General features: G+C 40.9%; 1 protein-coding gene across 6 annotated transcripts in view; it reads left to right on the top strand.

Annotated features, from left to right (window-relative positions):
- NADK (NAD kinase) overlaps positions 1-15,458 on the top strand; it is a 158,826-nt gene that overhangs the window by 122,059 nt on the left and 21,309 nt on the right. For all 6 annotated transcript variants that reach the window (XM_077457630.1, XM_077457633.1, XM_077457631.1 and 3 more), the window contains 2 exons: positions 3,495-3,603; positions 12,522-12,607. In XM_077457630.1, the coding sequence (XP_077313756.1) occupies positions 3,495-3,603; positions 12,522-12,607 (195 nt within the window). The remainder of the gene's footprint in view (positions 1-3,494; positions 3,604-12,521; positions 12,608-15,458) is intronic.

The raw sequence follows: 15,458 nt of genomic DNA, 5'->3' as shown, positions 1-15,458 counted from the left end.
AAAGGTTTGCTCTAACGTTGAAGCTATGCTCTTTTAACTCATAGTTTGTGATATGCAGTCTCACAATTTTCATTTTTTAGTTTTTTTTTTTAACACCGTTTTAAAGTGAATCTGCAGTATTTTTTTCATTAGCTTATTGACATTTTGTTACAGCAGATGATGATGTATACTAAAGACACATCCAACATTAAGGCCTCATGCACACTGGGCGTTAAAATAACATTATAAAAACACCAGTAGTTTTGCAGTGAGTTTTTTAAACGCTTGTGAGCCACGTTTTTGAGCATTTATCTGTTTTTTTTTTTTTTTTTTTTTTTAAAGCTGGAAAACTCTCAGAACCCACTCGTTTTTTTTTTTTTTAAAGCCAAAAAATGCTCAAGCCAAAAACTGCTGATAACAGCCCATGTGTGCATGGACACATAGGATAACATGATGGGGAGTTTATTGACTGTAGAAAAAAAGTCTGAAGCTAAAAACAGCTGCTGTGAAAACGTCCAATGTGCATGAGACCTCAAGGATATATATCATTGACATTGCAGAGGTAAACTTATAAAGCAGTAGCCGGTTGTAATATAATCAAAGGCAGTAAGTTAAAGGAGATGTACAGCCAAAGCTGGTTTGGTTGGGCTTCTCCTAAGGATCACAGGAGTGCAAAACAAATTGCACTCCTGTGACCCTTTTTCAGCAGAGCGCAGACTGAAGACTGCTCTCTGCTGATGTCACGGATATCAGTCCAGGTGCCATGTCATCCCGACAATGGGATTTTGGATCTGCCAGGTGCCTGGACTCATACCCTTCTCAGCGAGCGAGTTCTTCAATGAGCGAGGAGGGAGAAGAGCAGAGCTGTGACTGACAATCGGCAGCTCTCTGTCACAGAGCTGTGAAAACTGAGTGATCGGCGGTGTTCGATCGCTTGGTTTCCAGTGCAGAGGTGTCGGGGGACAGATGCAGCTTCAGACTGATGCTGCATCCACCTAGGTATGTATGAATCTAAAAAAGAAAGAAAACCATTCTTCTCTTTTAAGTGGTACAAGGACATAACATTTGCAAGTCTGCACCTGATAAAGTCTTAAATACTTAGGAGAAGTATTTGTAGTTGTAGTTATAGTTTGTCCGCTAACATACAATCTTAAAATAAGCAAATAAGAATAATCTACTGTAACCATAACTATACACTCAAGAGGTTAGAGATTCAAAGAAAGAAGTAGAGGCAAGAATGGAGAATTAAGAGCGAGAGAGAGAGAAAAAGGGGAGGTGAGTAAAGTTGAGAGGTGGGAAAAAGGGAGGTAGGTGCCTTCCACCTTCCTTACTGGACAATCCCAAAAACGTCCCTAATGAGTGTTCAGATCCTAAATTGCATACACTGCATTGGAATTAGGATGAATCCATAATATGCCAGAGGCGCCAAACTTTATTTAAATTTGTAATAGAATTGGTAAACCTAGCTGTTAAATATTCCATATTAAACATCATCTATGCATTTTTAGAGGTCCTCTCTGAATGGTGGGGATCTAAACATCTAGCTTCAGATAAGATGTGATTCATCAACTTTGTGGCTACTTTGGTGGAGTTTGGTGTAGGCAAGCCTAGTAGATAATGAGCTGGATCTAAGGGAATTGAAGAGACAACAAGGGATTTCAGAATGGTTTTTGTAAAGATAAATACTAGGGCAGTCCTAGTAGATATGATACATGGTTCCCAGAGACTTACCACATCTCCAACATGTAGACAGCTTGTTGACATTTTAATGAACTGCTTACAATGCTATAATGCAGCCATACCTTTTTTTTATATGTAGTTTTGAATGGCATGGAGAGGTGTTTAACCACTTGCTTACTGGGCACTTAAACCCCCCTCCTGCCCAGACCAATTTTCAGCTTTCAGCGCTGATGCACTTTGAATGACAATTGCGCGGTCATACAACACTGTACCCAAATGACATTTTTATCATTTTTTTCCCACAAATAGAGCTTTCTTTTGGTGGTATTTAATTACAGCTGGGAGTTTTATTTTTTGCTAAACAAAAAAAGATGCAAAAAAAAAATCATGTTTAATAGTTTGTTATAAAATTTTGCAAACAGATCATTTTTCTCCTTCATTGAAATGCGCTAATGAGGCTGCACTGGTGGGCAAAGATAGGCTGCACTGATGGGCACAGATAAAATGGCACGGATGGGTGGCATGGATGGGCACAGATAGGTACCACTGATAGATGGGACTGATGGGCACTGATAGGTGGCTCTGATAGGTGGCACTGCTGGGCACTGATGGGCGGCACTAATAGATGACACTGATGGGCACGGATATGTGGCATATGAGGTGCAGCACTGTTGTTGAGGCAGATTGTGGGCACTGATAGGTGGCACTATGGGCACTGATGGGTGGCACTATGGGCACTAATGGGTGGCACTATGGGCACTAAGGGGTGGTACTGATGGGTGGCACTTTTACTTTAATTAGGTTGCACTGGCAGGGGGCAGGTGGGTGCTGATGACTTGGCCGTGATCGGGACTGAAGTCCCTCTCACGGCCACCGGTGATCGGCTTTTTTTTTTCTCCACGCGCTGTCAGCGCGAGGGGGAAAAATAGCCGATTACTGGCTCTGTTGTGATCACATGATCAGCTGTCATTGGCTGACAGCTGATCATGTGGTAAGGGGTCGGGATCGACCCCTTGCTCCGATCTATGATCAGGCGAGTCTCAGACGCGCTGATCACAGAGCGCGCCGTGCGCACCCCTCGGGGCATGCAGGCCGCTCATGCACGGGACGACATCAATAGACGTAGTCCCGGCAAAGCAGGTCCGCGCTGTAGCCGTCATTCGGGTATAGCGCAGATCTCAATCGGTTAAACTCCTGTCAGGTCTTTATTTCTGTCTCTTTCCGTTTTGGGGAGATTTTGGGGAGATTTATCACTTTGAGGGGTCTCATGTTTCTGTTACCTGTGTGCCCCCCCACAGGTAACAGTTCCCCATTTTCCTGTTCTGTTTAACACTTGTCATTTCTATGGGGACAGTAATACAAAGCTGCATGCAGTGAAGAAAAAGAGTGTTAGACAGATGATTAAAGTTGGGTAATTGATTAAAAATATCCATGAACACACCAGCATGCTTTGGTAGTTCTGAAGGACTCCTTTTGGATTTCTCACTGTAAGATAAACTTTATTTGGAACCTAATACCCCTAACCCTTATTTACCATAGCAAGACCTGACTGAGACTTTCCCTACTGTAATGTACAGGAAAAAAAAAATATATATTTTACATATGAAGCGATCTTTGCAATCTGTATCTGCTATGGAGCAATTTTAAATAGACTGATGATTTTAGCAGAAGCGTGCAGGATTGCATTTTTTTTCTTTGTTGCTTAAAAGGAAATTACACCTTTCATTTTTACAAAAGACTAAAAAAAAGAAAATGATATTATAGCAGATTTCTCTTTTTAGCTGATTTTTTTTTCTTGCCATTTTACATTTATTTTTTCCAATTATCTTATTTAGCAAAAGAACATGATAGTCTACGTGGAGAAGAAAGTGTTAGAAGACCCTGACATCATTAACGATGAGAATTTTGGACCAGTGAAAAAAAAGTTTTGCACTTTTCGAGAAGGTGAGAATGGAATGCTGAATAGGAGTTATCAAATCTCAGAATTTTAAGTGTATGTGAACCCTAACCATGTACTTTTTCTATTTGATTCCTTTTTGTATATTTGAAAGGGTTTTGTTATGTAAGCTTAAAAAGTGCAAAAAAAGAAAAACTGTTAAATCAAAAACCTGAAGCTTTCTTGTATCTACTGCTCATTTCTTGTGGTGTCCCAAGGAAAATCTTTAGCTCTTCCAGTCATAACCTTGCGACTGCACAATGACTGGCCTTTGTTTCGTGGAGATGGGAGGGGTAGGTGGGTCCAAATATGTTTGACATGAGACAACTGGACAGGTCTGACAACCCTTCATTTCAGATAATTTTCTGTATTTGCAGGGTCTTTAAAGGGAAAAAATATGGGGAAATGTGCATGTATTGCAAAGATGTAAAAAGCAAAAGAATAGTGCTGTACACACCAAAAAAAAAAAAGAAAAATTCAGTATATCATACACAGCCCTCCTAAGCCCACGTACACACGGTCGGAGATTTTGCCAACCAAATCCGTCGGATTTTGCCCGTCGGATTTAGTCCGACGGATTGTGTCCGAAACTGTTGCATACACACGGTCGGGCCAAGTTGGCGAAAAATCCGATCTTTCAGAACGTGATGGCGTAATTTCGTTACGATGGGACTACATTCAGGCTAGTAGCCAATAGCTTTGATGTAGGAATTTGATCTGAGCATGCGTGGCACTTGGTCCGATGAAAATGCTCTACACATGATCGGATTAGGTCCGTCCGGCCCAGTTGGTCGGGAAATATTTCCAACATGTTGGAAAATTGGGTCGGACGGAGATTCGGACGGAATCAGTCCGATGCATACCACACACAGTCGGATTATCTGACGACACAGTCCGATAAGACTCATTCCGACAGATTCTCCGACCGTGTGTACAAGGGCTATCACATGTATCGAAACAAAATGGTGCAAAAGAAAATATTGCATGTACAAATAAAGTTAAAATGAGGGCAAATCAACAGTTCATCAGTATGCTTCATATAGTAAGTCTAAAGGTGAATAAATGGTCCCATTCCACACAGAATAAGGCTTCACATACACCACCTGTGATTCTTATATTTAGTTGTATTGCTGTGCTCCACCACCAGCCAGCATATATGCTCGCCTTAATCTCTGACCCATACAGGTCAGATAGCACTCTAATCAGCCAGCATCCAAGGTAGTCTTCCCCTCTCCAGCTGTCCCAGTTTCAAGACCCTTGTAAATATCACTTCAGCTTATAAAGTGGCTCAAAAAATAAACTTTGCATAGTGCGGTAAGATCTATTAGATGGTTAAAAAAACACATACAAGACCATCACAGTTACTGAGACAGTCGCAGACTCTAAATTGCATGTAAGGTGTACCAATATGGACGACTTCCGGGACAGACAGGGAGTCATGGCATCCAGTTTCCACTCCTTTTCTTTCCTTTACTGCGAAGATGTATTGCATGTTTGTTTTTGTTTTTTTTTGCCTGGCATACACTTAAAATTCGACTGATGTTCATTCAAATATCAGTGATGGGGAAGGCTGATGTGTTACAATATCGATGCAGTTCATTAGACATTCAGTAATTGTGCCAGGTGTCTTTTATAGTTCAGAGTGAAGAGCTGACCAATCCCAAGAATTGGCTAACCCACATTAACCTGACATAGAAGTTTTGCTGCTTACAATCTAATTTCACCTTTAGTGAAGCTACACTTAAAGGGCCCTTATGCATTCTGACAAGTCTTATGTGCATTGGTCTTCACTGTTTGGTCGTCTTCTCCAATCCAGATTTTTCCACATGTGTGCTGCAGTCTGCATTCATGTATGTTCATATTCTGCCAGAACAAGCATGGGGTTACAGTTTAAATATCGGACACAGTTTAAAGGTTCTGTTTTTTTGTTTTTTTAAATTCGCTACATTTCACCCAGGCTTTGTCATATTTCATTTATGCCTGTGTGTGTATATGTGTGTGTGTGTTAACCGTAATTTATATTTGAGATTTAATATCTCTCAGATATGATTTGGGTTAATGAGAGTTCTTTAACCATGAGTGAAAACTTTAACACAATAATAAAACTTTATTGCTATATAGAAGTAGGCCTAGACTAATAAACAGCTATCTATCTAATTGAACAGGAAAAGGGTAAAAATCATGGATTACATAAAGGAATATGGAGTATATTCCTTAAACATTAATCTACAAACAGTAGGACAGAAAAGACATAAGACAGACCTATTTAGTTACAATAGTTACCAGACTATGGCCCATAAGGGTTTCATTCAGGTGACCGCTGTACCAGAGAGTGTATGCCCCCCCCCCATCTAGTCTGTGTATATCATTACAGGCTGATGCCTCATTGGTTGGCATGGCGTGGCTCTGATTGGTGGGCCTTCCTATTAAAGAGGAAGTAAAGGCACTTTAAAAAAAAAAAATGCAAACTGCAAGGCAAAGGCATAATGAGCTAGTATGCATAGCGTACTAGCTCATTATAAATAACTTACCTGAGAATGAAGCCCCCGAAGCGGTCCTCCTCCTTTATCTTCACCGCTGCCATGTATCCCGGAGTGACTTCCGGGTCTCGCTGGTCCAGCACTGTGATTCGCCGGAGCCGTGATGACGTCACTCCCGTGCATGCGCACAGGAGCCGACACGAGCGGCATATCGCGTGATCTGCATGCGCTGTAGACAGCGGTGCCTGTCTTTTTGTAAATATCTCCTAAACCATGTAGGTTTAGGAGATATTTCTTGGACCTAGAGGTAAGCCTTAATCTAGGCTTACCTGTAGGTCAAAGTGGTTTGTAAGGGTTTACAACCACTTTAAGGATTGGCTAAATCTCCAATCTCTAGCGTTAGCATAGCTTAGGCCCTTTTAATGCAAATCCTTGGCACAGACCTTTTTGAACATGAGATTTAACCTTGTAAGTAGACGTTTCAGGTAAATGGAGTATTCATGACGGGCTGGCCACGACCCTCATTGCATAATTAAACAAGGGATCTTTTGAAGTGAATATTTGTAGAACAACAAGGTTTGGGTGCCCTTGTTTAGATATACAAGCTTGGGCACCGACGCGTCTGTATAACAGAGACTTCTGCGACAATATTTAACATACTAACTTACATTGATACAAGTCTAAATTAAATATATTCATATTTACAATTATTTTATAACTATTAATGGAGATTTCAGGTAAACCCATAAGGCAACATACATTTTTTATTATTATTATTATTATAAATATATATATATATTTTTTTACAACATTGAAAGTTATGTAATTTAATTTATAAAGTGCTGGCAATTTCCACATTGCTTTACAGAGTGCATGGGCTGGATCTAGTCTGCTTTTTCAGCATTTTAGACTCCACTGCAATGCTGTTAACAAATGCTGAACATGGAAAATTCTGTGTAACCATTTCAAAGTAACTGAAGGGGGATACTGATTCCAGCAAGGCAGTAAAGGGGAACATCTGAAAGGCTTTGTACAGTTACAGTCTTCTCTCCAATATTTATAATTCATCTCCTATGTAAGTCTTTTTTAGCAGACAATGTTGTAGCCTGCACCCGATTAGTTGCAGTTGGTCGTGTCTCCACTTTTTTTTTAGAGTCCCTAAACTGCAGATATAAAAAACACAAATTATTGCAGCTATAAATTCATTAATACATCATTAAATGTATAAAATGATGTGACTAGTATAAGTACCTGAATGTGGTATTCGCCTCTGGCAATCATTTATAGCTGAGCAAGGAAAAGCTTCCTGCAAAGGTGTTGACAAGGAAAAGTGAGCAGTGGGATAACCTTATCCTTCTGTTGCTGCTCTTTCACTGTCAATTCAGCAGTCTAGGAGCGGATACAGGACATCACTTTATTCTTTCATTGTAAGTGGGGCCATCCACCTTGTTATCCTGCCTAAGATAACTGAAGGGACAGAAATACAGACCACTCTCTCTTATGTGTCACCTCCTGTATTTTGATTTTCACCTGGAGCTTTAAAACCAAATCAGGATTGTTGTATTCACTTGCTGTATACTTATTCTATGCCAGTTGTCTAAAAGTATTAAAGTGGTTGTAAACCCTTACAAACCACTTTGACCTACAGGTAAGCCTAGATTAAGGCTTACCTGTAGGTCCAAGAAATATCTCTTAAACCTACCTTTAGGAGATATTTACTAAAAGACAGTCACTGCTGTCTACGGCGGCACGTAGGCGCACTATTGCCATTAGCATCCCGCTGCTAACGGCGATATGCCGTTAGTGGCAGCTCCCGTGTGCATGCGCGGGGGTGACGTCATTGCTGCTCTGGCCACTCACAGCGCTACCCAGAAGAAGATGGACGCTCCGTACTACAGGGGACAGTGGTGACATCGTTGGCTCCTGTATCAGGTAAGTGACACATAATGGGCTAATATGCGATGCACAGTAGCCCATTATGCTTTATCTTTGCAGGGAGACAAAGAAGAAGTAAACCCTGATGGGTTTACTTCCTCTTTAAAATGAGAGGATCAGCATCAGTGCCAGGCAGTTAGAAGTAAAGTATATCTTAGCACTACATTTCCTAAATGACTGGGCAGGACTAGACATTTCTCTACTGGGGACAATGAAAACAATATAAACCAGATAGGGGTTCTAATACTACCTACTTTAAAGAAAAAAAAGTTTGGCTATAGTTGGGCTGTAAATGCGTGTTCCTCCATATTTTTGTGTTTACATAGAGACCTGCAGATTAGCCTCCAAAGGGAGCTCTGCATTGAAGTCATACTTCATATTTCCATCGAAACACATTCCTGGATAAGCTCTCAAAGTTTGGGTGCTGCAGCAACAACCCGCTGGATACTGGTTCAAGTCAAAAGTAGCTTCCAAACTGATTATTGCATGATCACAATATAAGTAGAGTGCAACGTTTCAGAGTCACGCAGGACCCCTTCGTCAGGCATCTGATCACATGCCTGATAAAGGGGTCCTGTGTGACTCCGAAATTGGGTTATCTATTGTGTTTTTTTGCCTTAAAATGCAAAAAAAAAAGTATATTCTTTGCCCAAAAAATTGCGTTTGCAAATACCGTATGACATAAAAAATTTCAAAACCCACCATTTTATTCTCTAGGGCCTTTGCTTAAAAAAAATCTATATTGTTTGTGGGTTCTAACAAATTTTCTATCAAAAAATTAACCGATTTTTACATGTAAACAAAAGCGGTAGAAAAAGGCCTGGAAGTCAAGTGGTTAAAGGCGCAAGACCTTTTTGTAATGCAGGTGGTGGAGGTGTCTGCAATTGCCCAATCTGATCTCACTTAACGTAACTGTCTACATGGACTTGATCATGATTGGTGGATTGTATCACATATTTTTTTTGTTTTTTTTATGAAGAACTGTTATGTGTTGATATTGGATTACAATTGCACACATCTATAGTAAGCACAGTTCTGATTTGTTAATTTAGTATTTGTTAATGATTTTTTGTAATATAAATCAGTGCAGCATATTTTTATACACAACAGTTTCCTTTCATTTCAGTGGCATGCCCGTCTACAAATATTGATGCCACAAATACTTGCCACTTCCTTCTACATTTGAGCATTAGTTGTCTTTTTAATCCATGGCATTTTCCAGTGTAAAACTCTTAGTATCTGCATTCTCTGCATTCTTGACATTCATTGAGCTGAATGTATTCGATTTTGGGAGCCAACTCATCTTGTGAATTCTCCCCAGCCAAAATATACTACAGTGGCTATGGAAAATAAAAATAATCCCGCCCCCCCACCCCCTTTTTATTTTTTTCAAATAATCACATCTTGTTGCGTTGCAGCCTGAAATGAAGACATACAATTTGTTTTATCCAGCTGTATTTACTCACCTTATAAGCATAAAAATGTGATAATTTTAAAGGAGGGGTGATTATTTTCTATATTTCTATACCCACTGTATATAGGATTTAGTGTTTCTTTAGCCACATTCCATCCAGGCCAATCAATTCTGGCATTTCTCTCCTACATGTAAAATTCATAATTTTTTTGCTAGAAAATTACATAGAACCCCCAAACAAGAAAAACCGTTTCAAGCCTTAAAAAAAAACATTAAAGTTCGCCCTATTTTTTTGCATAATGTGAAAGATGAAGTTACGCCGAGTAAATAGATACGCCATGTCACACTTCAAAATGGCACACGTTCATAGAAGGGAACCAAACTTCGGTACTTAAAAATCCCCATAGGTGATGGTTTACATTTTTTTACTGGTTACATGTTTTGAGTTAGGACGTCTAGGGCTAGAACTATTGCTCTCGCGCTTCACGGCGATACCTCACGTGTAGTTTGAACACCGTTTTCATGTGGGGGAGCGGGACTTCCGTATGTGTTCGTTTCTGCGTGCAGGGACAGGGGCGCTTTAATTTTTTTTAATTATTATTTATTAATTTTACTTTAGTTTTTTTAGTTTGACGATTAAAAAAAAAAAGATCACTTTTATTCCTATTACAAGGAATGTAAACATCCCTTGTAATAGGAATATGGCACGATCGGTCCTCTTTACAGTGAAATATGGGTTCAAGAAGACCCCACATCTCACCTCTAGGCCGGGAAGCTTGAAATTAAAAAGATAAAATAAAACTATCTTGGCTTTCCAGCCGTGGCAGCACCATTCGTTTGAATGCAGAGGCCGGACGCGACATCATAAGTTCGCACCCGGCCTCCGAAGATCATAGAGAAGTCTCTATCGTCACCATCCGAAGCTGGTGGATCCTGTGTCCAACTCACCGATGGAGGGGGGGTTTTCAGTGATGTTGACATCCGAGATAGTCTCCAGATGCCAGCACTTGCCTCCTTTGTTCAGATCAGAAATGTGTAAGAATAAGGGAACTCATAAGTACCCATACACAAGGAGGACGAAACATGCTTCACTCTAAAGAGCTTCGTCAGAGGTACTTTAATTTACTTTGTTTTTTGATAAGTTTTCATTTTTCTTACACGTGGTCCAGGTAAGTGGGCTTTGAATCTGGTCTACCTTATGTAAGCAAATAGTGCATTAATGGGCAGAGAGAGGCTGGTGCACTGTTAGTAAGCCAGGCTTCAGGGATCTAGATTAAGCCTTTTAGTGTCTGCTGTACCTTTGAGTATAGCACCAAAGCCCTTATAGAGCCTGAAGGGGACAGGTTTGTCCTCCTATTGTCCACAGCCTCACTCCTTTAGATGTGGGCACTATGAGACCAGTTATATGAGCCAAACTTATGACACCTCCCGTTATATCCTAGGGTTATGCAGTTTCTCACTCATTTGGCATTTACAGTATACTGATGGAACCTTTGTTTGCAATTTTGAGATGGGACCTTTGTTTGCAATTTTAATTGGGTTGAATAAAATTGATGTTTTTAGGCCAGTGGTTCCTGGTGTGCGGGTAGGTGCACCCCGTTCATGTTACTGCATAATTTGACAAAGGACCATATAGTTTTTGTTTGGTTAAAAAAAAAAACCCAGATGGAAGAATGGTATCCCCTTCTACAGTGAGGTATGCATACTGGGGTATGGAGTGCAGAGATCTCACCACAAGTGATAAAAGGTAATGTTGGGTGGTTAATTATATGGCATCTATCAAAACAATGAACTACCAATTGTTGCTCGAGGGAGCCTTTTAAATATGTCCAAGCTAAGGTATGAAAAGCCTTATGAATGTGCGTTCTAAGTAAAAGTAATTTTCAGATACTAAATATGTTTAAAATATCTCCCTGATGTTTTTCAGTGCCAGTAATAAATTTTCCAGCGCAGGACAATTCTACTGCTCCTTATTGTGGCTTTCTGTGTTAAATACAAAGTGATAGTTCATGTATTGTACGTGTGTATTGACCTGCATTTTGTTTTAGACCTATGGACATGGAAGGGTTAGCATATATACAGTTTCTTGCTCTTCCTGAGTGACCGTTTATTCAGACCTTATCACCACTGTCTGAGCACGTCTCTAACACAAATCATCTTCACCATGGCACACTTGATTGTCATTGTTAAAGTGTTTGTAACCCTAAAAAAAAAATAGATTCTGTTCCCTTAAAGCATGGCACAGTGCTTGTGCTATGTCATTTGGGCCCCCTGTAAAACCTAAAATACCTGGCTAATCCTGCCTGGTTCTGCCCTCCCCCTGTAAACGGACTACGTTTATCATGGCTGCTGAGCCCTGACACTGTAGTTAGTATACATGCCTTTATCGCAGCCCTGCTCTGTACTCCTCTCCCCCCTCCCTCCCTGCCTGTCAGCTCGAGACATTGCCAGCCCCATCCCCTCCTAGACTAGATTATATTCATTCCATCCGTTAAATATCAATATGTGTCTCAGTGTCTGAGCTATATAAAAACAATGCAGATTTCTACCTTTATATCAGAGCATCTCCTGGTGTTCATGTGACTCCTAGTCTCTCTTCTCTATCAGCAGCAGATTCTCGGCCCCTCCTGCTGTAGCGGTCAGCCTGGGAGAGGAGAGAGACGAGGATTCACACAAGTGCTGGGAGACGCTCAGATATATGGTAGAAATCTGCCTCGTTTTTATATAGCGCAGACACTGGAACACGTATTGTTATTTAACAGATGGGATAAATATAATATAGTGGCTTTACAACCACTTTAATTTATGCTCAGCAAGGCGAATTCTGCATGACTAGTGGCACTTTTCAGCTGTTTGTATTTATAAGTTCCAGACTTGAAATTTAATATATTTAAAGTTTTGCTCTGTAGAAAATGGACAGTGATTGATGTGCTTGTCTGGCACTCTGCAATCTTGGCTCAGTCTCAACATTTTTGATGGACAAGCACTCTAATTCCTGTTTAATTTTTTCTCATTGCTTTTTTTTTAGGTGATAATTAAGAATCTAAGAAGAGTTTCTTTTTTGCCCATTTGATTCAATGTTTTTTTTTCTTTCTAGATTTTGATGACATCTCTAATCAGATTGACTTTATTATTTGCCTCGGGGGAGATGGGACCTTGTTGTATGCATCATCGCTTTTCCAGGTAAGATCAAATATTTGGAAGGACATTAAGGCTGCGTATGTACCTTTGTGTTCCAGGAACATCCACAGAAACGCACTGTTCTGCATGTGTTCCTGGAAACTCATAAAAAGTGTCAAAATGCACATTACATTACATATTTTAATATTACATATTATATAGACTTGCTACGAAAATAAGGTGCAGGAGCTTTTTTGGTGCATTTGTCATGCATAAGCCAGCCCATTCAAGGGATTGGTCTGCCCAATGCTGTCACGGGAGAAAAAAAAAAGGCTTCAGAGATAGAGGATATTGCGGGGACTCTAATAATGGCAATAGTGACCCTCAGCTGCCAGTTTGTGATTGTTTAACTGCGGAGTTCCACCCAAAAATGGAACTTCCGCTTTAAGTGATGGTGACCCCCTAACATGTAATTTTTTTGGGGGGGAGCAGACACCCTCTTTTTAGAGCATCCAGTATGCACTTCCTCCCAGGGCTCCGGAAATAAATTAATGTCACAGGTCCCAGAAGATTGCCTGGGCATTCACAGCGTGCAGCGAGGCTCGCGCATGCACAGTGCGTGCCTGGCTGTGAAGCCACAGCCAGACACCCACAGTAAGAATGCTGGCACCGTAGAGAGGAGGGGTGGAGGATCGGTGCTTCGTACGCCTGCACCGTAGCTGCTGACTTTTACTTTTTTTTTTTTTTTTTGGCACAACCCTTTAAGTTTTATATGTCAGTCTGCGTTCGGCGTTGATCAAATATGCATGAATATACATGTGTGAAAAGACTTCTCCTAGTTTGTTCTTGAAAAGCTGGATCCCCTATTGCAGGACCACTGCTTAGTGTCTTTAGCACTGTAAAGCTAAATGGTGAGAAAACATTTGTGTAGATCAGGGGTAGAATTCCAAGAGCATAATTATAGAGGTATCTCAGTCCAACCCTTCATTGCCTTTATTTGACCTAAGCTGTCATCACATCTGCAGTAAAGCTTTACAATAAGAACAGGTCTGAGCAGTTTTTTACTCTGAACCCTATATTGTTCCATTTTTCATCCTGAGGCAGACACCTGGCCCATGGTGCTGTCAGTACTTACTGTTTCACCTGCACCACCGCCTGTTTCTTAGTACTATGTGCGTATAGTTCCTTTGCTTATCACTTGTCCAGACAAGCCGTTGTTCATACACTTAAACAAATTATTTAAATAAACGATTACATTAAATGTATAAATTGCTTTCTTTCTTCATATAATCAAAGCTAAAGAAAATAAAAACAAATAAAATCTTTTTTCTGAGATAAAACATTGCATGTGGATGTTATGTATTTTAATGTCCAACAAGCGTAAAGTGACACTCAACCATATCCTTCTTCTCCAAACATTGGGATTGGTGATTGGTCACAGTTGATCACGTGGCAAAGAGCTTATGTTATAAGCGCTGTACTGAGATTGGAGATGCGGTGTGTGAGAGCGACACACCGCGCCACTAATCGCCGCTCTGTGTACCCAAGGGGGCGCGCACAAGCAGCTTATCCTGCTGGACGTCGTATGACGGCGAGTAAGAATAACTGATCCCCCGCTTGGCCATCATTCTGCTATAGGCCAGGCGGGGTCTGGTTAATAAACTTAAAGTACGGTCTGCCACCACAGCAGAACTCAGTTTCAATGGGCTGTGGGGGCACTGTTGAGCGCTCTCGTAGTCCACTGATATGTCCTCCAGCTTTCAAACACAAAGCCTATAATGCCCTGTACACGCGGTCAGACTTTCTGAAGGAAAATGTGTGATCAGATCTTGTTGGGAAATCCGATTGTGTGTGGGCTCCATCTGACTTTTTCTGTCGGAATTTCTGACATACAAAGTTTGAGAACAGGATCTAAAATTTTCCGACAACAAAATCCGATCGCTTAAATTCCGATCGTGTGTAGACAATTCCGACGGACAAAGTGCCACACATGTTCAGAATAAATTACGAGACAAAAGCTATTGGCTACTGGCCCATTTATAGTCTCATCATACATGTTCTGCATCAGATTTTCTGACAACTTTGTGCGACCATGTGTATGCAAGACAAGTTTGGGCCAAAATTCGCCAGAAAAAAATCTGACGGATTTTGTTGTCGGAATGTCTGACCATGTGTACAGGGCATTACATAAGTACGGGATGAAAGCCGGGGAGACATGTCTGCAGGAGCCTGACATTGCACTCATGATCAGTAGGATCATGAATGCAATGCTTTCCAGGCTTCTGCAGGGGAAAAAAAACACTAAATGCACTTTTTTTTCCCCTGCAAAATATTTACATTTATTTTTTCTATAATGGTTAATGTATCCTTTCACCGCTTCCCGACCAGCACACACTGATATGTCAGCAGAATGGCACTAATGGGCAAAAGGGCATACAGGTACGTCCCCTTTTAAGAAGCGGCGCTGCGTGCCTGTCACATTCTCCATGACCGCGGGTCCAGCGGACTCCATGACTGCCAGGTGCTTGCGATCGTGTCACGGAGAGGTAGAGCAGGGAGATGTTTTGTAGGCCAAGAATTTCCCCGTTCTGCCTAGTGACAGGACAGAGATCACTGCTCTCTGTCATCAAAAGCAGTGATCGCTGTTGTGTGTTGTAGACCCTCCCCCCACAGTTAGAATCACTCCCTAGGACACACTTAACCCCTTCATCGTACCCTAGTGGTTAACCCCTTCCCTGCCAGTGTCATTTACAAATTAATCAATGTTTTTTTTTGTAGCACTGATTGCTGTATAAATGACAATGGTCCCAAAATAGTGTCAAAAATGCCCGATGTGTCTGCCATAATGTCACAGTCTCTATTTTGTAGATGCTATAACTTTTGCGCAAACCAATCAATATATGCTTGTTGCGAT

This window comes from Lithobates pipiens, unplaced genomic scaffold, assembly GCF_037356315.1.
Source record: "Lithobates pipiens isolate NorthernLeopardFrog02 unplaced genomic scaffold, aLitPip1_a1.2 Scaffold_27, whole genome shotgun sequence".
NCBI classification, from domain to species: Eukaryota; Metazoa; Chordata; class Amphibia; order Anura; family Ranidae; genus Lithobates; species Lithobates pipiens.
Note: the sequence above shows the minus strand (reverse complement) of the source record. Positions and strands in the feature narration are given on the sequence as shown.